Source organism: Ctenopharyngodon idella, chromosome 5 (genome assembly GCF_019924925.1).
Source record: "Ctenopharyngodon idella isolate HZGC_01 chromosome 5, HZGC01, whole genome shotgun sequence".
NCBI classification, from domain to species: Eukaryota; Metazoa; Chordata; class Actinopteri; order Cypriniformes; family Xenocyprididae; genus Ctenopharyngodon; species Ctenopharyngodon idella.
Window position 1 is genome coordinate 22,792,296 of NC_067224.1, and position 27,778 is coordinate 22,820,073.

At 36.5% G+C, this 27,778-nt stretch overlaps 3 protein-coding genes across 3 annotated transcripts; all 3 read left to right on the forward strand.

Annotated features, from left to right (window-relative positions):
- The first annotated feature begins 9,516 nt into the window (after nucleotides 1-9,516).
- alkbh6 (alkB homolog 6) lies at nucleotides 9,517-13,496 on the forward strand. Its single transcript, XM_051894103.1, has 6 exons — nucleotides 9,517-10,372; nucleotides 10,470-10,538; nucleotides 10,619-10,679; nucleotides 12,502-12,653; nucleotides 12,739-12,837; nucleotides 12,915-13,496. Exons 1-6 carry the CDS (start codon nucleotides 10,319-10,321, stop codon nucleotides 13,182-13,184), a joined length of 705 nt encoding a protein of 234 aa, XP_051750063.1. The 5' UTR covers nucleotides 9,517-10,318; the 3' UTR covers nucleotides 13,185-13,496.
- A 347-nt stretch (nucleotides 13,497-13,843) lies between these two features.
- capns1a (calpain, small subunit 1 a) lies at nucleotides 13,844-21,075 on the forward strand. Its single transcript, XM_051894104.1, has 11 exons — nucleotides 13,844-14,025; nucleotides 14,748-14,818; nucleotides 15,545-15,581; nucleotides 16,683-16,775; nucleotides 16,865-16,922; nucleotides 17,006-17,070; nucleotides 17,509-17,577; nucleotides 17,766-17,844; nucleotides 18,532-18,648; nucleotides 20,370-20,428; nucleotides 20,558-21,075. Exons 2-11 carry the CDS (start codon nucleotides 14,772-14,774, stop codon nucleotides 20,582-20,584), a joined length of 651 nt encoding a protein of 216 aa, XP_051750064.1. The 5' UTR covers nucleotides 13,844-14,025; nucleotides 14,748-14,771; the 3' UTR covers nucleotides 20,585-21,075.
- A 244-nt stretch (nucleotides 21,076-21,319) lies between these two features.
- Nucleotides 21,320-27,165, forward strand: zgc:153990 (uncharacterized protein LOC768125 homolog). Its single transcript, XM_051894102.1, has 4 exons — nucleotides 21,320-21,476; nucleotides 22,952-23,122; nucleotides 23,290-23,766; nucleotides 25,508-27,165. The coding sequence occupies exons 2-4, from the start codon at nucleotides 22,993-22,995 to the stop codon at nucleotides 25,948-25,950; spliced, it is 1,050 nt and encodes a 349-aa protein (XP_051750062.1). The 5' UTR covers nucleotides 21,320-21,476; nucleotides 22,952-22,992; the 3' UTR covers nucleotides 25,951-27,165.
- The last annotated feature ends 613 nt before the right edge of the window (nucleotides 27,166-27,778 follow it).

Consider the following 27,778-nt stretch of genomic DNA (forward strand, 5'->3'; position numbering starts at 1 on the left):
ACCACTTACAGCCATACCTTAAATGTCCTGTTTCCTGCTCTAACAAATGCTTCTCTTCAGCACACACACATCTCCTGAGTGCCAAACCTAACTATTTCTAGATCTGTTTCTCACTTGTTATTAGAAATTAGACATTTCTAACACTGAATAGTAAATATATAGTAAGGTATTGAAAAGAAATTATATCAAAATTGAGGTTTGTAAAAGGATTTTCTATTTTATACATATAATATGATAATAAAATAAACCAGTTAAATATGTCCCTCCGTTTCACTATTATTATTATTATTATTAGATTTTCTTGTCTATTTGAGCTTTACCAAATCTTTAATACAATAAAGAGATATCCGTAAGTTAAGGATTTAAGGTGATCACTTGTTCTCGACTGCCCCAGCAGTTGCCATGGCAGTGAGACCGCTGTAAATTGTGTTCTGTATGGATCTTCATACGTGCTATGTTTCCTTGATTATGCCTGTAAACAACTAATCAAAATAATGTTTCCCAGAATGCCATTAATTCTAGACCTCAGCGCTTATAGCCTAGATTGTAAAGTGTATTGAAGTGTGCCAGATTAGGCTTATAGAGGCCTATGTTGAACACACATCTCAGATACTGATTGTGCACATTCTGCAGTGTTGGGGAGGCTACTTTGAAACTGTAGGCTATCTTGCCAAACTTACAATTTGTATTAGTTGCAGTTCAGTCAAGCTACTGTTTTGCAAACGCGGTTAGATACACTACAAGCTATACAAACAAAAAGGAGCTAGCTGAATTTAAAGGTAGGGTAGGCAATTTGTTTTATAAACACTTTTTGTTATACTGGTTGAAACTCTCTTCACATCCTGATAGCAATCAATAATAGAAGTAGTCTAAATATTAAAATGTACATATATCTTCTGTGGAAGTCTCAGGACCAAAAAATGTTTGTCCAATCATTGCATTTGGTCCAAATGTAATGATACGATGGTCCTATACCTGCCTGTCAACATATTTATACGCTCACCCTGCTCGCGCAGACATCACACGTCATCAGCAGTGTTGCCAAGTCCGCGGTTTTGCCATGGAATTGGGCTAAGTTGTTGCCGCAGGTAAAAAAAAATTCTGCGGTCATTGGGCTACATAGTACTCAATCTATCAAGAATGCTCCACACGCCTAAGCCAACATTACTGTCATTGACAGCATTGATTTCAGCCAACATCTCCCAGATATTTTCTACTTGTATTAAAATTATGTCATAGTCAACGTTTTGATTGGCAACTTCATCTGCAAGAGTCAACAACAGATCTTTTACTGTACGCTCAGCCATGGCTTGTGACGTGCTGGCAACCATAACCCTGAAAATGAAATATGGAGGCAAATAAATAATTAAAAAAGCAAACAAACACACACACACACACACACACACACAAACAGACAAATATATATATATATACAGTATATATAACAAATGCAATTTTTGACAACACACTTAAGTTGAAATTAAAATAAATTATTTTACATGCGCTTTAGTATATTAGTCAATATATCAAAATAAGTGTACTTCTTTAAAGCACTACAAAACCATTATTTAAAAGTGCACTTAAGTGTGTTAAGAAATATTGTCATAAGTGTGTACTTTCTTGCAGTACACTTAAGTGACCTTTAATTTTAATTATATTATATATTATATATTAAGTGTTCATTTTAAAAAGTGTACTTTTAAGATTTGAAGTAGCCTACACATTCAATACAATTAAGCACACTTCTTTTTTACAAAGGAATTCTCAATAGAATTCAAATGGGTTGCACATTTTATCATCAGTGTCGCGATAAGAAAGGCTCGCACAAATCTCATCACACTTTTGTTCCATGGTGATTCGCATGCAAAATTAAACAATTTGGCTCCAGTCATATTGTGCAGACAATTGGTCTGTTCAGTTCGTATGGCTTTTAAAAGCTCAGAACGTGCAATGTGTTTGCAAAATGCAAACAAAACTGCAAAAAAAAGAGACATTTTCAGGCAAAAGAGTTTGTTGGCCAAAATATCAGTGAAACCTTGATCACCTCTAGTCACTCAGATTTCATAACCACATAAACGGAGCAATTTCAAAAAATGTTTGGATGAACACAGCATGCAACCTGTTTACATAAAGGCTCTAGCACTGCGCATCCTCGTATTGCTGACTGTACAATCGAGTTTATACTGAATGGACATTTCGGACTATAATTGTAGGAATCAAATGTTCTCTTCTTCACACAAATTGTTGCGTTTTCTGTCAGCATTTGACATTTTTACACGATTGGTTGTCTGGTGCTAAGCAAATGCCGTGACGCCAAACCCCCTCATGGAAAAAGAACAATGACAATAAACGTTTATCAGGATCAACTAAATGCTGGATTTAAAAGTATGTGACGTTCGCAGCTCCATTGTTGCAGTAAACTTGCACAACGTTCTTGAATGAATAATTTATTAAAAACACACTGATCTGTTATTGTAGGGACATCGACATTATATTTTCACGCCCCTAAACGACGCGGAACAAAGTGAACTGTGATTGGTTTTGTTACATGTCAGTCAAACGTCCTCTTGGGCAGTCTTTGGCCAGTGAAAGCTGCGATAAAGTCCAGACCTTCTGCTGTCAGTCTAAAGGTCTGGAGGGGGGGGCGGGCGGGGGTGAATTCTCCCTCGGCCGAAATCGCGTTCCGGGGGGCACTTTCACTTTCGCGATCAAAGGGGCAGGAGCTCAAGCCCCCCCAGCCCCCTCCTTGTGCACGCCACTGCTCAGACTTAATGTCAAACTTTTTGGATACTATCTATATGTTGTGGTAGATTTCCCCTACACAACTGACCTGACTTAAGTTAACCTGGGTGTCTCCTAATCGACACTTACAAATGTATACTCTACTAGGCGTCTCCTCTTCGACACCTGCTTCAAGTCGGATGATGTCTTGCCCCTTTTGAATACTATCATTTGGGAATAAGGTCTCTAGTGTTCCACTTAAGCGCTATCGCTTGGGAATGGAAGTAAGATCTCTAGTGTCTAGCCTGCTGTGCAGCAGTAATCAGACGGACTCCAAACAATACCTTTGAATATGCTTTAATCACGGCCAGGAGGATCTCAGACCAATTTCAGAGAGCATCCCCCAACCAAAAGAGTGCAACAGTTTATGTAGAATAATTGCATGGTTAGGTGCATGCTATCAGACAACGAATACATTCACGGGCGATCCGCCCTGCAATCCAGAAGGGGGCGCGTGCGGCAATACAACACTGTTTACTAACTGCCACAACAGGAAAAAGAGCAGAAGAAGAACAGCGCATACACCGCATCAGAGTTGAAGACAGACATTAACCAAGCGCCAAAAACAAACAGCAGTCACCTTTTACTGTTACTCCTGAACCAAAACAAGGAGCTTATGCTGCGTTCACTCCATATCGTAACCGTAATTACGAGATGGTGACGTTCTACCCGGAGCTGTTCACATCCTCAGACTCGGATTTTATGCGTTTCTATGTCAACAGTAATGAATCTGTAGCAGTCAGGTGGTACAAGTAGAGTTCTGTAAGTTGTTTACATTCATTTTTACTGTAATGTTATTGAGAGATCATTTAACGCTCTCTTTCATGATGCTTTGCAGGCTTTAGAGAGTGCTCTGAAGGGAGGGTGGGATCTCATGCTTTCAAAACTAGTCTTTCCGCAATTGCCTACACTAACTTTAAAGGGTTAGTTCACCCAAAAATGAAATTTCTGTCATTAATTACTCACCCTCATGTTGTCCCAAACCCGTAAGACCTTCGTTAACCTTCGGAACACAGATTTTTTGATGAAATCTGAACGCTGGCTCAGTATTGGCCAACTCTGTACATGTGAGCACCACGATGCATGTGTGTGATGATGATGCTACCCAATGATATAATTAATAAATTATAATTATTATCTAAAATAATCTAAACAGTAGCCTATTTCTGGCACAAATGAAATTCAATGTATGAAAAATAAAGAGTAGCTATCGCACTTACACTAAATACAACAAAAACAACCTAATTTACATAACTGAGGTGAAATTGGTACACTGTATACAGACTCTGATTAGTGAATCGCTTTTTATAGAATGCATCCGGCTTTGTTCAACGCGTGAGGGTGTGAGGAATGAACAATGAAAAAATAAAGCGGCCGTTTAGGATAAATCGATTCACTATAATAAACCTGACTTCCCAAAAATATATAAGAAAGTTGCTCGTTTAGGATCGGACTTTCTATCGCTTCATCATGAGATCATCATTTCATCATTTTCCTACAGAAAAGGACCGTCAAGGTGAGCATTTCACTGTTCCCTGAGATCAGACGTAGGCCTATTAAAACAAATCTTTAAAAATGTAACGTTAAGCTACTTATTTTAGCGTCGCTAGTCTCAGTACTAAATTACTCCCTAACACAGGTAGGCCTACACTGTATAGCTAAAACAAACATTATGTTGTAGTATAGGCCTACTGTACTATAATTAAACACTGTATATTATAATAGTGGCTGTTTTGCTGTTCTTTTATTCTCTGTAATTTTTAATAATACTTATTATTCATGGTTAGGTTATACTAGCCAAATAGGCCTAGGTGTCATAGTGGGACATCGCTGGACAACTAAAATTCATTTAGAGGCCCAGTGGTACCAACTCTGTGGGTCATAAAATCAATTGTTTTTTTTGTTGGTGTTTAGTAGCGGAACATTTCATTATAACAGACCCAAGGGCTCATTATCTCTGCACAAGGCTCATGACAACTTATTAAATCCATGTATGATGAAAATAAAAGATCAGAGGGGATTCTTTTATCATGATGAAATCTAGTTAAGGATCCCAGTGTTTCCAGTCCTTTAGAACTTCAGGAATTTAGACTTCAGTCATTAATACTTTTGGATTTCGTCTCAGCAGCATGTATTTTGTGATAAGACATGCACTGTTAAGTCATTCTTTTTCTATATGCAGAAATGTCCACGAAGACAAAATAAAAGATTGGTAGCCTAATGCCAAAGTGTGAGAGCTCAAACTTACATATGCCGATGTGTTATTTTACTATGTCTTGTACAATGACTTCACAGGTCCCACAGCAGACAAGTACATCTTTTCTCCGCACACAACCCCTCATTAAAAGCATGTCTTACTCACCCGATAAATCAGGCATCTGCTGTCTGTGACAGAAAAGTGGCCTACTAGAGAGTGTAATGTTTCGCAGACATGAATTTTTAAACTTGTTGATATTTCAACACATGTTGTATTGGAAGATGGTTAATTAGGTGTCAAGGTGGTGATGTTTTGTTTTTTAAAAGAAGATGAATTCTTTTCATTTTGCGTGTTTTTTTAAAAGGTGTTGGGTGTAACGCGTTACTGTAATTAAATTACTTATCCACTGAAAAAGTAAGGGATTACTGTTCATTTTTAGGTAATTTAATTACAGTCACATATAATGTACTTGCGTTACATACTGTAAATTAGTTCAACAGTTCTGTATAAATCAATATTGAATTTAAAATCTAAATTTGTCGTCTAAAGGTAAAAGTGAACGCTGCCTCTTTAAAATCGTTAGCTGTAGTGCAGTTGCGCGTGAGTTCGCAACTTCGAACCAGGTAGCTGTGTAGTCGCTGTCTGTCGATGTCGGCAGAACATCTGTTTTGCAGAATGGAAATATTCCAATTACTTCACTATTTTTGACACAGGTAGGCAAGAACATTACGGTAAAATGTGAGCTATGTCTTAGGGAGAAAAAACTGCGCGCGCTCTCTGAGAGACGCTCTTCAGTCAGTGCGCTCTCAACCAAAGCGCACACACATAGCCGCCTCTCGCGAGTGTCAGATTTTCGCGGTTTATTACACATAAACGTTCAAATACACACACAGTTATGTCAAAATGCCCGTCTTAGCGTATATTCGCGTTGGTTATGTGAATGTGAACAGCATGTGTAACAGCATATTGTCTCCGTCCATTAGGTCTAGTGACAGCAGCCTTTAAAACATGCTACTGTCTACTATTGGCTGTCTGTATTATAAATGATAATCAAACAACAAAAGAAAAGCTTTAATAAGGATTAATCTATATTTAATCTATACAGTTATGACTATGCAGAGGTATTTTATATTTGATTATTCAATTTCTGTGGTATTTTTACTTACTACTATTAGACCTACCTGAATTAAACTACTTTTAATTTAACTCATTAACACATTCTGCAGTTGTGCCAACTAGCATGAGAAAATTAAACAACTGAATGCAAGTGTGGTCACCCACTGGGGGAAAATAAAATGAAATCATTATTATCAGTTTATTATTATACGTTTCCTTATACTCAAGAAAAGAGCCCCAAATTTTATAAAAGTTCTTGGATGAGCCCCTCAGTGAATGCCTTTTTTTTCCAGTTTGATAAAGTGAAAAATCTCTTTAATTCACATTGAGTGGGTGGGTGACATAGATGATTTCCAATGCATTAGAATGAAACGTCTAGCCAGAAGGGATACAAAGGCCACAAAGTCTGCCTTTGTGATGAACTGGTAATTGTTATAATTGTTGAGTTTGATTGTTATCCCAACTACCTTTGATACTGTCTTAAATATTTGAACCCAATATCCATGTAAACTTGGGCAGGACCAGAACATATGTGCCAGGATTGCGGGACCCTGGCGATAGCCGTCACAGATTAAATTTTAGAGAGTCTGACCTTAGTCCAGTGAGTACGATGGAGTATTTTGCATTGGATCCAACCATGATTGGCACATAAAGATGAAGAATGTACCCAATATAAGATACTTTTCCCATAATTCATCTGGAATATCTTCTGATAGGTCGTCTTCTCAGTGAACTTCTATGTAGGCAACATATTTTATCATAAATATGTGAAATCATCCCTTTCCCAATAGACATCGGTTCAAGAAATGAATCCAAGAGGGTTGTAGTGGGGAGACTAGGAAATTGAGGATGCTTATCACAGATAAAACTACGAACCTGCAAATACCAGGAAAAAAAAAAATGTTGGGCATTGAAAACGTATCTAAGAGCTGTTGAAAGGATGCAACAACATCATCTATATATAAATATTTAAACATTGATATGCCATATGTTGGGAAAAGGTCCTGTACATCAATAATGGTGGGAAACAAAATTTAACGCTATAGGGGCAGGAGCCATTCTAAACAGCATAAATGATGCCTTCGTAGGGTACTTTAAAAGGGAGAACAATCATGGCAGCCATACAGAAAGTCAAAACACTATAGGTGTGTCCTAATTCGCGTACTTATGTACTATTCTATGACGGTTTTTATAAATAGTGCGGGTAGTGCGTTCACACAGAAAATTCCAAAAAGAAAAAGTGCACTTTAAGTACCCGGTTGATGCACTAAATTAACGTAAAAAATAAAGTGTGGAATGTTGGACACTTCATGCTCTCAACTGTCGCAGCTTTAATTATGTTGCTGACAAATAAACTTCTAAAATTCATACACTACATGGATGAGTACATAGTGCATAAGTACATAGTGCATAAGTGCATAGTGTATAAGTGCATAGTGTATAGTGCGTCATTTGGGACGCAACTTATGACTTTAACCCTCCAAAGCTCTGATGGGTAAAGCCTTTGAAACTATACAGTCACACTCACACTCTCGCCTTAAAGGGTTAGTTCACCCAAAAATGTCATTAATTACTTACCTGTCATTCCGTTCCACACCCGTAAGACCTTCGTTAATCTTCGGAACACAAATTAAAATATTTTTGTTGAAATCCGATGGCTCAGTGAGGCCTGCATAGCCAGCAATGACATTTCCTCTCTCAAGATCCATTAATGTACTAAAAACATATTTAAATCAGTTCATGTGAGTACAGTGGTTCAATATTAATATTATAAAGCGACAAAAAAAAGCAAAATAACGACTTATATAGTGATGGCTGATTTCAAAACACTGTTTCATGAAGCTTCGGAGCGTGTCGAATCATGATTCGGGTCGCGTGTCAAACCGCCAAACTGCTGAAATAACTTTGGTGCTCCGAACCGCTGATTCGACACGCTGATTCATAATGCTCTGAAGCTTCATGAAACAGTGTTTTGAAATCAGCCATCACTATATAAGTCGTTATTTCGTTCTTTTTGGCACACCAAAAATATTCTCGTCGCTTTATAATATTAATATTGAACCACTGTACTCACATAAACTGATTTAAATATGTTTTTAGTACATTAATGGATCTTGAGAGAGGAAATGTCATTGCTGGCTATGCAGGCCTCACTGAGCCCTCGGATTTCAACAAAAATATCTTAATTTGCATTCCGAAGATTAACGAAGGTCTTACGGGTGTGGAACGCCATGAGTGTGAGTAATAAATGACATTATTTTCATTTTTGGGTGAACTAACCCTTTAATTCAGTGTGCTGTCTGCATTGTGGCAGTTTTTAAAATTTACTACTGTCCAACATTTTACATGCTTACACAGACACAAATACAGAGGCAGCACTGCAGATAAGACATGATTATTGGCAGTACAAAACATGTCACATACTATTTTATGTCATACCGTACTTCATTAGACACACATCAAGCGTGTACGTTGTAGCAGCAACCCAGGAAAGCTCAGTGCAGCATTACAGCATCTTCAAATCTCAAAGACATCTTTATTAGTAGTACTAAATATCTGTGAATAATAAAACATTATTTATGCAACACCGATTATAGGAGTCTAAAGCGCAGTGTACAAGATCACAATAATAATAGAAAATAAATTATTTGTAACATTAGTGCCATTAGCAGTCCAGTTTCATCTGGAGAGCTCGGCTGTAAATGAGACTTATTTAAACCAATGAGATGCTCTGTCACCTTCATCGACATTCAAGGACATCAGAAATGCATGAAAACAGACCGTTATGGCAAAATGTGCGCAATACAATCAAGCCGCCTTCCCCTTTTCAAATGGCAGAACAGTGTCTTGTCTGATCATAGGAGAAGGATGTACTGAAGTAATCTGTGAGATTACTGTAGCTCTGTTTGCTGCTTTCTCCTATAGATGTGTCTGTTTTTCGAAGATAGTTGTAGGGGAGGATCTCATCATTAAATCATGTTGTCAAGGCGACAACTTTGTGTGGAGCGTGGCTTTGAGGAGAGTGTGTCAGAAAACAGGCGTATTCCTGTCACGATTTCATCACTATTTCTGCGTAACCCTGGCAACCCAAACTCCCTAAAAACCGCAATACTACAACCTGGTAAATGCATATTACAACACGAACACCCAATCATACTGCTTTGTCAGAATGATTCATACCATCAGAACAGTTGTGTACTGTAAGCATTTCTAATGCTGCATGAAGCTCTGAGCAATACAAACGTACTATGGATTAAAGACAAGGAGTACATGATATTTATTATGCTTCAAATTTACATTATGTGTTTCACAGTTGTTGGTCTTGCTCTGTTTATGCAACAAACACTGCAGTGGCCAGTTTCCACATTTACATGCTGGTCTATTTCTCTCTCTGCTTCCAGTGGTCAAGAGTGATGAAGGCTTATGCAGTCCCGCACTGTGCTCCTGGAGTTGATGTTGTTAGCATTATCACACCTGATCAATAACTATTAATGAAGGAAACCATGGCTGATTCAAGATGTGGCTCTTGCTCTGCCGTTGCTATGGAAACCAGAGCTGCAGCGCTGCAGGCTCAAATTGGGAGTTGGAAGAAAAAGATGGGAAAGAGAAAAAAAGACATAGAGAAGGAGGGGGTATTTCAGCTGGAATGGGGGAGAAAGGTAGTCCCTGTAGTTATAAACACAAATGCAAGTGTTTTAGGATTCTTTTACCACTTACTAGCAAACCATCTTTGGCTATCTGATTTTATAAACAAATGTATTTGTTTTTGTAAATTAATATTTTTTTCTGTCTTTAGTGTTTTGGAGGCGTTCGTGTACTTCCTGCGCTAAAACATCATGGTCTTCTATTGATATTTATGCTTTATGCGTAGGCTACATTCCTGACGACTCGTTTCAATAGTCACAGCGCCCTCTGTAATGCGCACTCCCGCTCCGAACCTCTAGACGGCGACGGTAAGTCACGTGTTTTACCAGAGAGTACACGAGGAAAACTTCAAGCATACCAAACACTTCAGTGAACAATCCTTCCTGCTCATTCAGCAACAGTTCAGTGATTTAGAACTTAAATGCCACTGTAAACATAAATTAAGTTATTTTTTTATGTTTGTCATCTTATAGATGTAGTTGCTTTTAAAGAATGTTTGTTTCGAGACTCGTGAGTGTAATGACAGTCAGTTTCTTGCATTGCCAATAAATCTGTGATGGTTAAATATTCACATGAACGATGGCAAATCCATGTAACATTGCTACTGACCTGGAAAAATACATTGTGAAAGAGGTAAGCGTTGAGGTTTGTCATAATGTTTGAATGTTTAATGTTTGAATAAACGTATATTATTGTTTTTAATTCTAATGTACTTAATGTTGACACTTAGGCTCCTCCAACTATTTATTACTTTCCAAATTTTATAACGGAGACTGAGGAGGAGTATCTGTTGCAGCAGGTAGGACGTTTAAATGGTTGTAATCCTACTATCTACACATAACATCAGTAATCTACACTCTGACCTGTCTCTTTTGTAAGGTATACAGAGCTCCTAAGCCCAAGTGGACACAATTGTCAGGAAGGAGGCTACAGAACTGGGGTCAGTATTAACAGGCTATGTTTGACACGCTACATAAGCATTTAAAAATGGAACAGTTTATTACTGAACCTGAAGATTAATATATATTAAGCAACAACAACAAAAAATTGCTTATGTGTTTAATATTTTGTATCATATTTGATACATCAGGCTTTTATGAACCTTATAGTATAATGAAATATATGGAGTCAATTTTATTCAGAGACCCAGAGCAAACTTAGCAAACTGCAAAAGATAAAATTCTGATTGATTGTAATGTAAATAAATGAGATTTTTTTCAACAGAATAGCAGACCAATACATATAAATATCTCCTAATAATATGTATTAGTAAGATGATATTTAAATGCTTATTTTTATTATCAAATCTCTGTAGTTTAAAATATTGGGGACAAAACCATTTTAACATTTTTCTAAAAAAGTATGTATGGACACAGAAATACACCCAAGTTGCTTCAGTCTAGTAAATGTTCACTTTGAAATATTACTAACAATATAAAAGTTATTCTTATGTTTACTTTATAAAAAAAATCATTGCAGATTTTACAGCAAAAAGGCACATGTACCATGAACTAAAATTGGAAATTTTAATAATTATACTAATAGGCCTTTTACTTTCTAAAAAAAGTATGAAGTATCAATCAGAGGGCAAAAGGCATGTAGTATATTGTGCGCAACAGGATTTTCAGCAAATCTTTGATCATGTTAATAATTTAGAGACCACCTTAGAAATATGATACAATAAACTTTATAGGGTTAATCACTATAGTCAGATATACTTAGGGTTAGGAATCGTGAGAAATGTTCCAGTTCCATTAAAATAATTAAACCACTAATAAAAAATAGTAGTAAGGGAAAAATGCACAATACTCGAATCAAACAGTCCTTTTTGTCTTTATTATTCTTGTAAAATGAATTTAACGGACTGTTAATCTCAACAAATTTGCTAACACTTTACAATAAGGTTCATTAGTTAACATAAGTTAACTACATTAACATGAACTAATAATGAACTGCATTTCTACAGCATTTATTAATCTTTGTTAATGTTAATTTCAACATTTACTAATACATTATTAAAATCAAGAGTTGTATTTGTTAACATTAGTTAATGCACTGTGAAGTAACATGAACAAACTATGAACGGCTGGATTTTTATTAACTAACATTGACAAAGATTAACAAATACAGTAACAAATGTATCACTCATGGTTAGTTCATAAATTAACCTTATTGTAACGTGTTACCACAAATTAGATAAGATGCTTGAACACACATGTAAGATTCAGACAGGTGAAACAATATTTTAGTAAGTTGGATTCATAAAGATTTGTTTCTGAAAGAATGATTCAATGATAGACACATTTTAACAGTAAATTTGTTGCCACCTAGTGGCGTAACAATGCAATCGATACAGTCGTTATTTGAAGTCCAGTTACTTTCAGAAGGTAATTTTTTATACATAAACATCAGCGTCTCTATCTGAATAATAAACTTTTGTATACTTATGTTATAATTCATTAATAATTCATTAATTATTCATTGCTATAATATTCATGATGTGAGATGACTCTATTAAAGTATACGCTCACCCATCACACCAGAGCCGTTTTCGGAACCGAAACTTAGAAAACTTGCACGGTTACGGTTCTTTTCAAAAAACACTAGGCTACTGGTTCCGGATGAGAACCAGTTCTCGGTTCCCAACCCTAGATATACATTATCTTATTTCTGTTTGATGACATCAAAAAAGATTATGGGATATTTGAAAAAAAAATTATTGATTGATTTTTTTTTTTTTTTTTTTTTTCTCCCTGTTACAGGTGGATTGCCAAATCCCAAAGGAATGCTTGCTGAAAAACTCCCTGATTGGCTGCTAAAGTACACAGAGAAAATATCTGCCCTTGGAGCTTTTGCTGGAAAGACAGCTAATCATGTGCTTGTAAATGAATACCAGCCTGGGGAGGGAATTATGGTGAGGAGAAGTACCTTTCCTTTTAATTTCCTGTAGTTATCATTTTTAACCCACCTTTTTTCCCTTTCAACCTTCTCTCCCGCAGCCTCATGAGGATGGACCACTGTATCACCCCACAGTAACAACTATCAGTTTGGGTTCTCATACAGTTCTAGATTTCTACAAGCCTGTTTGTCAGACTGAGGTAGCAGCAGACAGACTCACACAAACAATCTAACTATCGAACAGCAGTCTCTTAATGTTCTCATCCTCTCCCTGCAGTCTGAAGTTCCTCAAACAGAAGAAAGCCGCTACATGCTATCGCTGTTGGTACAACGAAAAAGTCTACTGATTCTCCAGGATGATATGTACAAGTGTTATCTGCATGGTATTCAAGGAGTTTCTGAGGATATTTTGTCAGAGCATGTGGTAAATCTCTCATCAACGGGTGCTCAAGTGGGCGACGCCCTGCCCCGTAGCACCAGAGTCTCCCTTACCATCCGCCACGTTCCCAAAGTCGTCCGGGCCAATCTGTTGCTTGGCAAGAAGTGACACAATCAGACTTGATTGAACTTTGAACTAGACCAACAGGTTATACATGTTTACACCCCCAAAGCAAAGTGTCTAAATGTAATGCACAAAAGTGGCTACAATATATTATTGTACATGTCTATAAGGATATCTCACTGTAGATACCTTACTGGGTGACGTTTATGCAGCAGCCTTTGAAATACTTGTCCTCTGAAGGCTGAAAGGTCTACAGTGTTGTCTAATCTTGTACAAAAGCATCTACATTGACCATTTTCAGTGAAAAGTTAAACAAATGGCTATTTTACAACTAAATAAATAAGGATTTTTGCTGTATTTGCTGACTGTTGTAGTATTGTTATTTGTTTATTTATTACTCTTTTTTTATAATCCTTTACCGTTCTAACATGCAAACTAGAACTAGTCGGTCAGGTTTTGCATCTTCCCCTCCTACAATACTTGGAAATATGGGATGGTCTTTCTTTACGACGTTTGCGTGTCGCTCGTTTTGAATGTGGATTGTGTTTGAGTATGAGAGGTCTGCGGAACAAAGTGGGCGTTTCTGTATTTATGGGTGTTTTCAAACTGGTGGGTGTTTATAAATCATGCAATGAAAATGATGTCCTTCAGCCGACCCCACATCTGACGTGGGCAAATCAGGTAACTCTCAAAAACGCCCCTCTGTTCATGGCCTCGCCCACTGATCTGGTAACTCCTATTACTTGTCCAGCAGAGACCTGTACTTGTTTCACTCTGACACTACGCCGTTTGCGTAACTTTTCTTGGAATCCGCGTATCCTGTCAGATGCGCACTGTACTGCTGTGTGACAGACGGCAATTTACATTTACCTCCTACTCTTTACTGGTGAGTGTATTATTTCTACGTGTGTAACAGCTAATTAAAAATATTCTTACACGTGTACTAGCAAAAATATTGTCCAGTAAATTTAAGTTACTTGCGGGTTTTACTTGGTCAATGCGGATTCATGTTGGGTAGCTTGTTTAGCGTGCTAGCATGTTTTACTGTCTTCCAAATTTAGCTGAGCATCTAAAAACACACTCATGCTTTGTTGCCCAGATGATTATTTAATTGCCAAGCATTATTATGTTTTTAAAGAGGACTAACAAATACTGTTACCAGGAGAAGATATCTGCTGACGAAAAAAAAGTTAAAAAACAAACGTATCCTCCTTATTTAAAGCTATTTGCCAAGTTGAAAACGCCCCTGAATTGCATCTAAACTCTCACTCTATTGCAAACGGTTGAGTATTTAAACGTCATTTTATACATACTTCGCTTGGTAAATGTGTGATTTTTTTTTTTATTTTTTTTTTTAGCTTGGGTGTTGGATGGAAGGGGGAAATACTTGTAGTGGGTGTGTCCGCAGTTGTTCCAATATTTCCCCCCCTGTGTGCTCATATTTCTGTATTAAACCTTTCAACAAACATGTTTTAATGTAGTTTGTGTTGCTATTAATAATATGTGTATACTAACGGATTTAAGTTTGGTTTGGTGATTTAAGTGACTATATATTGCATAACAATTCAGAGACGTTATTCTACGTTATATCTTCTTCCTCTCTGAAAGTGAGTGAACCATTTGTGCCACAAGATGTTCCTAGCCAAGAAACTCCTTGGAGGCATTATTGATGTGGTCAGGTGAGGCAATATTTTACTACAGTATTTCTCTATATCTGTACATAAGCCAGCCTCTGAGGCTGAAATCTCACTTTATTATTATTATTATTATTATTATTATTAATATTATGCTTCAAACCACAAAGAAAATAAAATAAAGGAAAAGTAAATAAATAAAATCCAAAAATAAACACACAACTAATATTCTTTATAGCTTTCCTATTAGTACTTTGAAACCTTTTATTCTGGGACTAGGCTTAAGCCTTGTCTGTGAAACAGGGCATTAATGCTTAAGAATGGAAGAGAGGCTAAATGACTCTTTCTGACCTTTCTTAAAATATATTATTGTTTAACATATCTAATGACTATAAATCAAAGGTTTTATATTCACTGCCATGTTAATTCATTTAAGTGCTTTGTGGGATTGTAGTTCATTCTTTTATAAAAAATGTTAAGGACAAAGTCTTGTAACTTTGTCTTTCTTCCTGATTTTTTGATGCTTTTTGATTCAAATCAAAGGTACTTGCGGGGAGAAAAATATATATACGTTCCGTAAACGCAGACTGTTCTGCTTCCGCTATCTTATTTTATAGAATTTGGATCAGTAGTATTGCTTTGGTTTTAGTAATATTTGTTCATTAATAAGATGGAAATACTAATACAACATGTACTTATACAGCTGTGATTTCTTGTGTATGTGTCGTCGATTTGAAAGCATAATTATGCCTTCTCGTCCTGTTTCCACAGCAACATCGACCCCGGCCAGTTTGTGCCTTCAGATCCTGTGAGTAACAGGAGCTTTCAGTGATGTTATACTGAAGTGATCCACTGAAGTGGTTGTTGTCAGTCATCTCTGACCTGTTTCAATAATAAGCCAATGGAATCCTGCAATGTTGAGTAGTGTAGTGCCCATATGTTTGATGTTTACACTCAATAATAAAAAATATCTTTATTATTTCTACAGAAATCTTTGAAAATTGAATTATGAATGGAAAGCAGTAATATATTTGGGGCTCAATTGTGGCACTCAATAATCATTTGGGTAATTAATAAATCCGTTAACTAAGAAGTTGATCAATTAATTGAAAGTCAGTAAATCAATCAAACAATCAATTGTCAGCATGTGGATAAATAGATTAAAAAAATGTGCAATCTGATAAATAATCAATTTAAAAAATAATCAGTTAATAAAAAATGTAGATGCAAAATTTAAAGTACATATTAGAATACATATATTAATATTAAATATTTTCATTTAGGCAATTACAGATATTGAAATAATTATTAAATAATGCAATGTTTTGTTGAGAAACCAATAATCGGGCAATAGACAAATTGAGAAATTGGATTTTTCATTCACTTTGTAATCGCATATTAAAAAATAGCTATTTGTTTTGATTTTTTTCTATATTAATTGCTACATTTTTGTATTCATAATTTGATTTAATAATTTTTTGATTATGTTTGAATATCAAATTGAATAAAAAATCTGTGAATCAAAAGATCTGTTTATCCACAAGTTGACTGCTTAATTCTCTGTTGACTTTCTAGATTGATTAATGTATCAATTTCCCAAAAGATTATGGAGTGTCACCTATTTGTTGCTTGCTGAAAAACCGGGATAGAGAAACACCATTTAGACTTTTGAAGAGCTATATCCAATGTAATTTATTCTTTGCCAAATGCTTTTTTTGATGTTTTTGTAAATAAATCCAACTACTAAAAATTCATTAAAGTATTGTCTGTATCATAAAGACACTGTACAGCGTGTCTCTGATAGCTTATTCAAAATATGAATGATTGAGAGTTCTTGCAATATTCATTTCCAATGCAAATGTGCCTATAAAGCATTTGAGATGCTGATACTATTAACATCCCTATCCAGCCCCCACCCCGCAGACCGCTGGCTTATGCTGAGGCCAATGAGTCTGAGGAAGAGAAGCAGTTCCGTAGAGTGTTCCAGCAGCTCGCTGGCGATGTTAGTATTACACAAACAAATATTCATATATATATACACAGAGACATACAATAAATACTGGCTGTCTTAAACATTTCCTTTTGTTTCAGGACATGGAAGTAAGTCCCAATGAACTGATGAACATCCTTAACAGAATCATCTCCAAACGTGAGTGGTATGTGTGGGTATGTGTGTGCCTGATGTCTGCTGCTGTGTAATGCTGATTCTCTCTGCCTTGTATGTTATTGCAGATGGTGATCTGAAGACAGATGGCTTTACTATTGAGTCATGTAGAAGTATGGTGGCTGTCATGGATGTATCCTTCCTCATTTGACCCTGAACACTTGCTTTCATACAAACCAAATTTTTGAGCTGATTTGATTGGAAAATCTATTACAATAATTCTAAGTGATACTGATAAGACGATAATGATGATAATGGCTGTAAATGGATACATAATTTTGTCTTAACTAAAAATAAAACACAAAATCAATTATTTTAGATGCTACAAGTGAATTTAGGCATCACAACATTATAATGTACAGTATGAAAGATAGATATTAATTATGATTGATAATTAAAGGTAATATAAAGCGGGAATTGGGAAAGCCAGTACTCAAACTCGGGTCGCCTACATGCCGGTGTGCTGCCTACGAGGCTATTGGCTCCAACAACCAATACCAAATATGTATAAAAAATCTTTAAGCTGATGTTGAGATTTTTGATGGTGTTTGATCTTGACAATGTGATCCAGAGTGACAGCACAGGTAAATTGGGCTTCCATGAGTTTAAACACCTCTGGAACAACATCAAGAAATGGCAGGTGAGTAGAGGATGTAACAATAGCTTGAAGATCTGTCTTTGTGATTTTAAACTAGAGATTTGGTTTAACTAAGCTGTGTATTTGTACGTTGTTGTGTTTGATCTATTCGTGTTGCCGATTCAAGATTTACATGTTTTAACAAAAAAACAAGAGAACCAAGTTAACATAAGCCACTGTCTGTTTTATAGGCAGTTTATAAGAGTTATGACAGGGATCACTCAGGAACTATTGGAGCAGATGAGCTTCCAGCTGCCTTCAGAGCTGCAGGTAAACACCCACTGTGGATTTACATCATCCACATCTGTAATGATATCATTAACAAACCCCAGTTAATGGATTATTTAGGGGTTCAGGATGTATATTGTATTGATTATAAGACTGCATGGAATTGTTTGGAGTAAAAAAATCATCTTGGACAATATTAGTCATGTGCTAGTTTCAGTCCAGTGGGAGCTGGTCCCTGAACAAGGCTGGCACAATAGCTCTGTTTTCAATGATGTTAAAGGGGTAATTCACCACTGACAAGATGGGTTTTTAATAAAACTTTGCTGTCTATGCAGTAGATAGGCAATTAAAAAAAACAAAAATGGTGCTTCATGACTATAAAAAACAAAATAGGGCTGTGGTGTTCCCTTTTGCCAAAAAGAAACTTCAACACCCATAATGCACTGAATTCGATAATACAAAATGTGGTAATACAAAATGTGGACCTGTAATTTTAACAATAGCCCTGGAGCTGTCAAAAGTCTGCTTCTGCTGACAAATAAACTAGGAGAGTAGGTTGCAGCTAACATTGAGAAAGAGTATACATTGTTCAGTTACATATACTACCGGCATTGTAACAATACGAAGCTGGTTAAAATTGGCAAACTTGTCTTTAATATATTGTGGTTATCACATTTGAACTGTATGTTCATCCTCTGTATCATCTTCTATCTCTTGTGCCCCCGTCAGGTTTCCCATTGAATGATCAACTCTTTCAGATGATTATTCGCAGATATAGCGATGAGAGTGGAAACATGGATTTTGACAATTACATCGGATGCCTTGTGAGACTTGATGCCATGTGCCGTAAGTTGATAATAAAGGAAAAAATACTTTTTAAATAGGTTTAGCTGAGTGAAATAGTTTATTTCAGTGTTTAATAGATCTAGTAGTAGTGAGATTTGAAGCCACATGGGGACCTCTCTTGAGACTTTTGGATGTTTAACAATAATATACTCTGTAATCCTCTCCTTTTATTTATTTATTTATTTTTAACTTGTATAAGTCTTATATTCTTCCCCTATGGTGATATAACTGATTTACAAAACAGCTGTGAATATTGTCAGTTATATTTATATTCTCAATAATTATTTTGTATATATTTGCTGACTGAGGCAATCCAGATGTTTTGTTTGTTTGTTTGTTTTTTTTCCTCTGTGTTTTGTGTAAATGTGTGTCCTTGTTGTCTTAGATTGGTCACTGTTTTATACCTTTGTGTTTGTTAAGATAACTTCAAAACTCTAAAAAAAAAATATATATATATATATATATATATATATTAAAAATAGATCTAGTACTACACAGATTAGAGTGAGTACAGGAAATGAGGAGGAAACAAGGGAGTAACGTGGTCTGAAAATGTAAACACTTACTTTGCCTTGTTTTTCCTAATTTGAAAGATGGCTTGTTTAGTAGCCGTTAAATAAAATGGCTGCTATGAGGCAAATTTGATGTTTACTTTTAAGGTATGCAGGTACTTTATATAGGTTTCATATCCTTTAGTCCACTTCTGCTTTGAAGTCATGTGTTAGTGGACTGCTTGAGTTGGATGATGACTCAGCTTGCACACACAGGCACTACAAATGTTTGTCCAATAAAATGCTTTCTATAATAAGAATTCCCCCTCCCCCCAATACCACGTCTCTAACTAGCAATAGCAAATATCAAAACATGAGTGTGGTGTAACCTGAAGGCTACTGGAACATGTCAGCACAATAACAAGCATCCCACCTTTTCTGGAAGTTCCGGAAGTCTCCCAGTATTTTGATAGCAGCTTCCTAACACCTGCAAATTATTCACAATATCCCGGAAATCGAGCAAGCGAGAGAGAGAAGGCCTGTTTCCACCCAGTATTAAGATGCGTTTTTGGTGATCCGATCACAAGTGGTCAGCCAAGACGCAAAACTAATATGCAAAACAACTGTTTTGCATATTAGTGTTGTCAGTTACTGTTTAAACCTTGTACTAAGATGAGTTTCAAATGCGTCTCCTGTGACCACTTGTGTTCTGTTTTCATTGAGACCTTCCTCACTTATACCTGCTTATACCAGCTTATTAACCTGTAAACCCATGTTACTCAGCTTTTGTGAAAGGATATAATATAATATATTCTGGTAAAGAGTTTTTGCAGGGTGGGAACATTGTTCGTCAGTCCATTTTAAAAAAATCTTTATGAGCAGCTGTTGAGGGATTAAAGGTATTTTATCAAATTTATTCAGTTCGGTTACTTGTTGCTCCCCCTGTAGGCTATTGGAAAATTCAGCCATTTTGTTAATTGCTTCAGTATGTATATATGATGTCTCAGTCTCAGAGCTAACAATTTCAAAATAAGGTATTTTTCACTGACTTTCGGTAAATGGTCGTTTTGGACTGAAAGTTACAGTGGTTTTGTGTATTTATTTATTTATTTTTTTATTATAGGACCCCTTTGAGCTGTGTGTATTGAATTTTATACAGAATAAATGAAATGATTCTTTAGTTAATGAAGTGTTAAAGATACTTATTTGTATCATATTTGTTCACAACAGGTGCCTTCAAGACTCTTGACAAAGACAATGATGGCACAATCAAGGTCAATGTTCAGGAGGTAAGAGAATTTGAATATCTTTACAACTTAATGACACAATGTTACAAATACTATCAAATAGTATCAGATTTACTGAGGATAAAAGGTTCTGTAATATATTATTATAAATGAAATTTTGTCTCTTCACAGTGGCTGCAGCTGACAATGTACTCCTGAGTGATGTGAAGGTCTGCGATGACGTCAAAAACTATCAATTATATGCAATAATGACTTTATGCTTTACACAGCTCCATCTCTTGTTTTTCACACAGTATAGCACTAATTCTAGAGAAACACCAGCATGGAGCTTTTCAACCACTGGGGTTATGTGGGTCACTCGGCTATGCCATTTTCTTTCTCTGTGCTTTTTTTTTTTTTTTTTTTACTTTTACCATTTTTAGTGCATTTAGTCCATTAGTAGCACTGTGCTACAGAAAACTAACCAAAGAAAGAAAATTATAAGATGTGTCAAAATTAACAAATATGCCTTTATGAAGAGTCTAGTTTCAGTTACAAATATGCACAACTGTTTTGCATATAAGTGTTGTCAGTTGCCAATTTTGCATGAAACCAATGGGGGATCGAAGAGATAAAAATATTGCCACGAATTTATTATGAAAATCTGGTGTCAAATACAATTTTATATTGAATAAAAAATGATAGTGATACCTTTGTTTTCATCAACAGTTTGTTTATTGATTCATTTGATCATTGATGTGTTTTGATGCAGTAATATTTTGTATGTTTCTATATATTATATATCTGACCAACGTATTAACTCCAAATGCTATAAATAAAACAAACGTATTCACATAAACGCGAAAATTTTAGCTAATGGGACATTGCCGTCAGCTTTAGCTAAAGCGTGTGTACTGAACTGGTTGGGGTTAGGTGGTGAGCACCAGCGCCACTGACACAGGAGTGGTCAGACCTGGTAACTGCACCCACCCGTCTACGCCACGGAGAACAGGCTAGCAAATACGCATGCGCAGCGCATACGCTGCTTTCTACGAAGTTTCTGGATATCTGGGCGCAACGCAAAATATTGATTACATTTGACCAGTCTGAGGTATTTTTCACGGTTTTGCTGTCTTAAAGTACTTTTATATGCTTACAGCGTTTAAAGAGTTTACAAACTAACTGACAACGTGAATGTGATCCCACATATCGTGTAAAATAGCTAACGTGAGCTAGCTTGAATAGCTAGACAGTGATGATGTAGGTAAAAAGAAAATGGGGGCGAAATGTCCTTCCGCATCCAAGCGTTTTGTTTCGTTATGATAAAAATAAGATTCTCTGTAGAGGAAGATGAATTATGTTTGCTCGACAACAGTTGTGTGCTGCTTGGGGATGTTTGTGTTTGGTTTAGTCCATTTGCTTTACCAGGACGGCGCTTCCGCACGGCACAAAGAGAGAACGCGTGATCGTAATGTATTTATGTAACTACAGTTCTAACTACACCTCGATGGAAACATGGGCTCGTGCGTGTGGAGCGAGTGAGTGAATGAATGAATGAGCCGGTGTTTTAGTTGCTCTTCCTTCCGGCACATTCATCATGTGTTAAGACCCTATGGTTAAGACCATCTTGTAGTTGGAAATCAAGTGAATTACTGATATGAGCAATTCATGTAAAACATTTCGCTCTCATGGTGACGGTCGCTGACGTTCACTCACTGATTTGTGAGACATGTTTCGTCCCATGTCTCATAACTTTACCTGCCATTATTGGTGATCAATAGAATGCTTTAACATGAATGTACAATTTAATTTAGCAAAATTACGCAATCATCCCTAAAATGATCCCTGAAGTCACCTCTCCTCATACCACATAACTCAATACCTGATATTGATTAAAATATGTTAATCTTAAGAAAAACACAAATTTCTATCTTTAAAGAAGCGTTGCTACTATTTCCTAACAGAAGGAAATAAAAAGCTGAGGCCTCTTTCCATATTTAATTTTCCATAAGTTCTTAGTTTTATAGTGTTTATAGTGTATTTTAACAATTGCTTATGTTTTCAGTGTCATAGCCATGTTATGTCAACTTTGTCACACAAATTGTAAAGAAAATGTTAGGAGGTTGTAGATTATTTCTCACTGTCAAAATAATGTCCATATGGCAGTAATATCCTGAGGTAGAAACAGGAAACCAAAAAAGAATAATTAGCATAGCTGCTCTTCAAATCAGTTTGAAACGAATGCAACATTTGTCCATATTTGTAATAAAATATTTTTGTTTCTAATGGTTGCCTCATATTGAGTGACCAGAAAATACACATTTTGTGAGAAAATGAAAGCGACAAGATTTCACCCAAATGTCTGTGTGAACAGGTTAATCTTGGTGCAATTCGGTTTGTAAAGTGAATTAAATGGCAGGGTTCTGTATAAACAAATAAGTTTGAATGACAAATGACATTTTTTTTTTTTAACAGTAAATACTGTTGAAAACTTTGTCGGAGCAATGATTCAAATCATCAGGATTACTTAGTTGTTGTTTTTTTGTTTTTTGTTTTTTTAAATGGTCATTTCTATACTTAACACAGACTACCCCTAATTGGAGTGAGAGAATCGTTCTGCCGTAAAAATGTCTGTGTCTTCGCTCTACCTCAATCAAGACAACATGGTGCGCTTCAAAAGGAGAAAAGCACGTTTCTCCTTCAGTGAAGTGCACATCCTGCTGGATGAAGTGCGGAAAAATCGCCACATTGTTGTGGGTGAGTTTATCCCTGTTTGACAAGCAAAACCTTTCTTAGCAAGTTAGCAGTCTTATAAACTGAGTTTACTCTGTTCAGACAACCACCAGTTATGATTCATGTCCCCATAAAACTGATAAACTGAAAATAAATAAAATGTTCCGATACTTCTCTGTGTCTGTTCTTAGGTAAGTTTAACGCAGGCGTTCCCTCCGACGTGAAGCGCAGGAAATGGGCAGAGATCACGGCGCGTGTTAATGAGATTGGAGAGTGTGACAGAGAGATCATGGAGGTGATCAAAAAATGGTCCGATCTCAAATGCGACACAAAGCGCAAACTGGCTGCTCTGCGGACCGGTGCTACAGTGTCCCAGCGATTGGCACGATCCAATATTGAACTGTCCCCGATGGAAGTCATTGTGGAGTCCATCCTTGAACTGGACAAGAAACCGTGGGAAGCTACACAGCGGTCCAGAGCTCGCAGTCATGACGAACAAGAGCCTGTGTGTGAGGATGAGGAAGAGGAGGATGGGGGGTTTGTGGGGATGGGGTCGGTCAACAGTTCCCCGAGTGGAGGAATGGATGTGGGAGGAATGCCTGCTACTACAAGTGGAGCTGGGGTTGCAAGTGAGATGCAATTACAGTATGACGGATCCAAAACTGGAGGTAAGTAAACTGAAAATACTCAAGTTGGACCATATTAAGCCATTTTGCTGTGGTGCCTGGGGAGCGATTGGGGGTTGGGTACCTTGCTTAAGGGCACGTTAGTCATTTCCTGCCGGTATTGAGAATAGAACCCGCAAGCTTCAGGTTACCAGTCTGACTCTCTAACCATTAGGCCACGACTGCCCCATAGAGTACCTCAGGGATGACGTGTTTTTGTAGGCCAACCCGGAAGTTAGCGGCGTACAGGTTCCCTCGATCGAAAGCCTATGCATTTTTCCCATAGACTTTTGGAAAATCGCAAAAAAATAAGCTCTGTGTTTAACAAAGGGTTATGACACTTACACATTTTGTCTATCAAGATAATCTTTACAAGTTAACACAACATTTATACATTTTGAAGCCTAAATATAGTCGTCAGATATAAAAAGCTAACAGTAGGTTATAAACGGACTACAGCACACCATGGTTGCGGATCAACGTCACCACCACCAAGCTTCCTCAAACTTTATTTAAAAACATGCTCGCTGATTATGATCTGCGCTGTGTATGAATACTTATCCACTTTTTCATGATAAATGCTGTCCAAATGTCTTGTTTGTCATGAAGACGTCTAAAGTCCCCGGCAAAGGAAGTAGTCCCTTTTAGCAGTTTGTTAGCAACCGCTGTTTTTAAGACACAATAAAGGGTTAAAAAAAATCACAAGCCGGTTATAACTGGTGTGTTTTTGTCATAGATCGAAACGTTAAAATATTTAGAGGCTTTGTTAACCACAGACCTTATTTCAGGTGATTTAGCAAAAACCCATTCAAAAAACCCATAGACTTTAGGGCGATGGAACCGGAAGTCCTAAAATGCTAACTCGCTTCCGGGTTTTGCCTACAAAAACACGTCATCCCTGAGGTACTCTATTTAGCACTGCAGTGTGGCTTTGTGCAAACCAGAGATCCATTATCAGTGAAAGTTCAGTGCAAGAATTTTAATGCACTTTAAATATTGACATATTTGATATCAATAATTAATCAGCTGTGTTTTCAAAACCTACTGTTTAAAAGTTTGGAGTCGGGACAGTAAGTTTTTTCAATGTTTTTGAAAGAAGTCTCTTATGCTCAGTGCTCAAATACAATAAAAATAGTAAAATAGTAAATTGTGAAATATCATCACAATTTAGAATAACTTTAAAATCAGAAAGTTCTATTTGAATATTTTTTAAAATGTAATTTATTCCTGTGATGATAAAGCATCATTACTCCAGTCTTCAGTGTCACATGACCCTTCAGAAAACTTTCTAATATGCTGATTTGGTGCTCAAGAACATTTATTAGTATTATCAATGTAAACCTTTGTGCTCCTTAATATTTTTGTGGAAATCCATGATGCATTTTCTCATAATTATTTGATAAATAGAAAGTTGAAAAGAACAGCATTTATTTGAAATAGAAATCTTTTGTTACATTATAAATATCTTTACTGTAATTTTTGATAAATTTAATGCATCATTGGAGAATATTAATTTCTTTAAATGTTTGGGGTCAGTTTACTTTTTTTTTTATTAAAGTAGTGTATTATACCATCCAAGCTGAATTTAATGTCTGTAAAATGTCTGAATATAACACAATTTGTTCATAATGTTTAAATCCCATGTGTTCAAGAAAAAAAAAAAAAAAGAGTATCAAAACCAAAAACTTGTGATCATATGATGTTTAACTTTGTTTTAAAAGTCTGTTTGCTTGTTTGATCACAGATCCTGAATCCCACATAGACTCAGATGAAGACAACCGTGACCTCTTCCCATCATCCTCTATGGCATCTGTCAGTAACTCTTACTCTGAAGAGGACGGAATTGCAGCTAGAGGCAATATTGGACACGTCTCCTCCACAGCCACCACCTCTACTAAAAGACCCTCAGCTTTCTCAGGGGCAGAGCCAGACAGTTCACGTGAGCAATTAGCACACAACGCAAGCCTTAGCGTGCAGGAGCAGCACGCCACTAACGCTCTTCTGGGCACGGTCTCCCGCTCGATTGAGCTTCTTGCAGAGTCAGTGCAGCAGCTAGCAGAGACGCAACAGGAGTTTGCATGCGAATCATTGCAGCTACAGAGGGATACCGTACAGGTGTTGCGAGAATTTGCCACTGGCGCGCTAACGATACTACATGAAAAGGTCAATGGCAAACCTGCGTTGTGAAATTTGTGTTTAGCAATCAAATGATGACCAACAAACATCACAGAGTGTGACCGGTTGTTGATAAGAAACTGCAGTCAGACAAAAATCATGCGATATAGACAGAGACAACTTTTCACTGGAACATTTGTGACCATCAGAGGGCGCAATGTCAAGATGTCAAAATACTGTGATTAAGCGCAAGGACAAAGACAATTATTTGAAAAGATGCTTTTGTAGTTTTCAAAAATACGAACATGTTAACATTTGTATCTGGTCTCTGTAAATCAATAGGGCACACTTAGGGTTTTTGTTTTAGTGATGACCACTCCAAAAATGTTAGCTAAAACCATGCAAAGGGATTTTGTTTGTGCCTATAGTAATATGATCTTCCACAAAAAAATATTACTTCTTTTTTTTTTTCATTCACAACATCATCACACAGGAATTGTTGAGATTAACCTGTTGTTGGGAGATTCACAGGACCTACTTTATTACATGCTTTTATGCAACATCTGTCGATGAGTTAAAGATATATTTCACCCAAAAATGAAAATTCTGTCATCATTTAATCAACTTCATGTCGTTCCAAACCTGCATGACTTTATTTGTTCAGCGGAACATAAAGATATAATGTTGGTAACCGTTTTGGTGACCATTGACCTTTATTTTATTTGTAGCGAGTTTATCATCTGAATGCTGCTGTAAGGAGCGCGTTTAATTTACTCACGAACACGTATGTTTCATATTTATTACAGCTCTGTGAGTGACGATACTTCTGTAATATTAACTGTTATTAACTTGCAGTCCCATTTAATGGTGTTTAAGAAGACCTAACATTTTTCTGGTGTAAAAGAAGGCATCTGAATCTCATTAAAATAGATCTCATATTGTCTTTTAGGACATTCTCTTCCAGTGGAACTTTTTACATTTATGTTTATTTTTTATTTTTTATGCTGTGTTCACTGATTTAAAAATGTGGGACAAATGACATTTTCAGGAACTAAGTTTCTTACTTTAAGCTCATATTTCAAGTTAATGCTGTTGTTTTGTCACTAGAGGGCAGTGTGTATTTTAATTTACACAGTGTATTCCTCAAATGCTTATTTTACTGCATGTGTTTCTTCAAAATCATTGGGTTTTCCAGCAGTGTGAGTTTCATGTGTATGTATGTTTGGTTTCTGAATGAAAACGGCTCCGTAAGTGAGCAAGATATTTCAATAAATTTTAACTGAATGATTTGACTAGTGTTTATTTCAAGTTCTGCTGATCTTATAGTCTTTTTGTGGACACGTACATGTTTGTGTGTGTACTTGTACTGAGATTCTGACATGGACACTTAGCTTCTCACTGTAAGTTTCGGGCAGGATGTGATTAGAGCTCAAGTATTGTTCTCCAGCTCTCCAGGGCTGAAGAGTTCAGCTTAAACAGATGCTGGTTTGTGTGTGTGTGTGTTTCTGATGCAGAGCGGTGTTGGGTGTGGGTGTGTGCTGATGTAGAGCTGTAGTTGGGGAATGCTTTGTGCATGTGTAAGACGGCAGCTGGTAGCCCTATTGTGTGGTTTAGGGACCTCTGCTGAAAAAAAAGTACTTTATTGTGGCTGTCTGCAGATTGTGAATATGTCTGTATAATGTATCGGTCATTTATCATATAGGCAATCTACACCGGGCGGCGCACCAGATACACAATAACAGATTTTGTCTTTGGTTTAGGTTACATTAAACTTTTTTTTTTTTTTTTTTTTGACATTTGGTTATTTGAAAACAGGTTTAGTTGTCTTGCTTCTATTTTGTTATTTGGCAGATAGATAAGATACATTACTGGATTATCTGTTCAAGCTTGAAATATTAAA

What these genes read in the sequence shown, in the direction of transcription:
- zgc:153990 (XM_051894102.1), top strand. Translation starts at nt 22,993, where the DNA reads ATGTCTGTGTCTTCGCTCTACCTCAATCAAGACAACATGGTGCGCTTC. An exon ending in AAATCGCCACATTGTTGTGG is followed by an intron (nt 23,123 to 23,289) that starts GTGAGTTTATCC and finishes GTCTGTTCTTAG; the next exon opens with GTAAGTTTAACGCAGGCGTT. An exon ending in TGACGGATCCAAAACTGGAG is followed by an intron (nt 23,767 to 25,507) that starts GTAAGTAAACTG and finishes GTTTGATCACAG; the next exon opens with ATCCTGAATCCCACATAGAC.
- capns1a (XM_051894104.1), top strand. Translation starts at nt 14,772, where the DNA reads ATGTTCCTAGCCAAGAAACTCCTTGGAGGCATTATTGATGTGGTCAG. An exon ending in GGCATTATTGATGTGGTCAG is followed by an intron (nt 14,819 to 15,544) that starts GTGAGGCAATAT and finishes CTGTTTCCACAG; the next exon opens with CAACATCGACCCCGGCCAGT. An exon ending in AGTTTGTGCCTTCAGATCCT is followed by an intron (nt 15,582 to 16,682) that starts GTGAGTAACAGG and finishes ATCCCTATCCAG; the next exon opens with CCCCCACCCCGCAGACCGCT.
- alkbh6 (XM_051894103.1), top strand. Translation starts at nt 10,319, where the DNA reads ATGGCAAATCCATGTAACATTGCTACTGACCTGGAAAAATACATTGTG. An exon ending in AAAAATACATTGTGAAAGAG is followed by an intron (nt 10,373 to 10,469) that starts GTAAGCGTTGAG and finishes GTTGACACTTAG; the next exon opens with GCTCCTCCAACTATTTATTA. An exon ending in AGCCTGTTTGTCAGACTGAG is followed by an intron (nt 12,838 to 12,914) that starts GTAGCAGCAGAC and finishes CTCTCCCTGCAG; the next exon opens with TCTGAAGTTCCTCAAACAGA.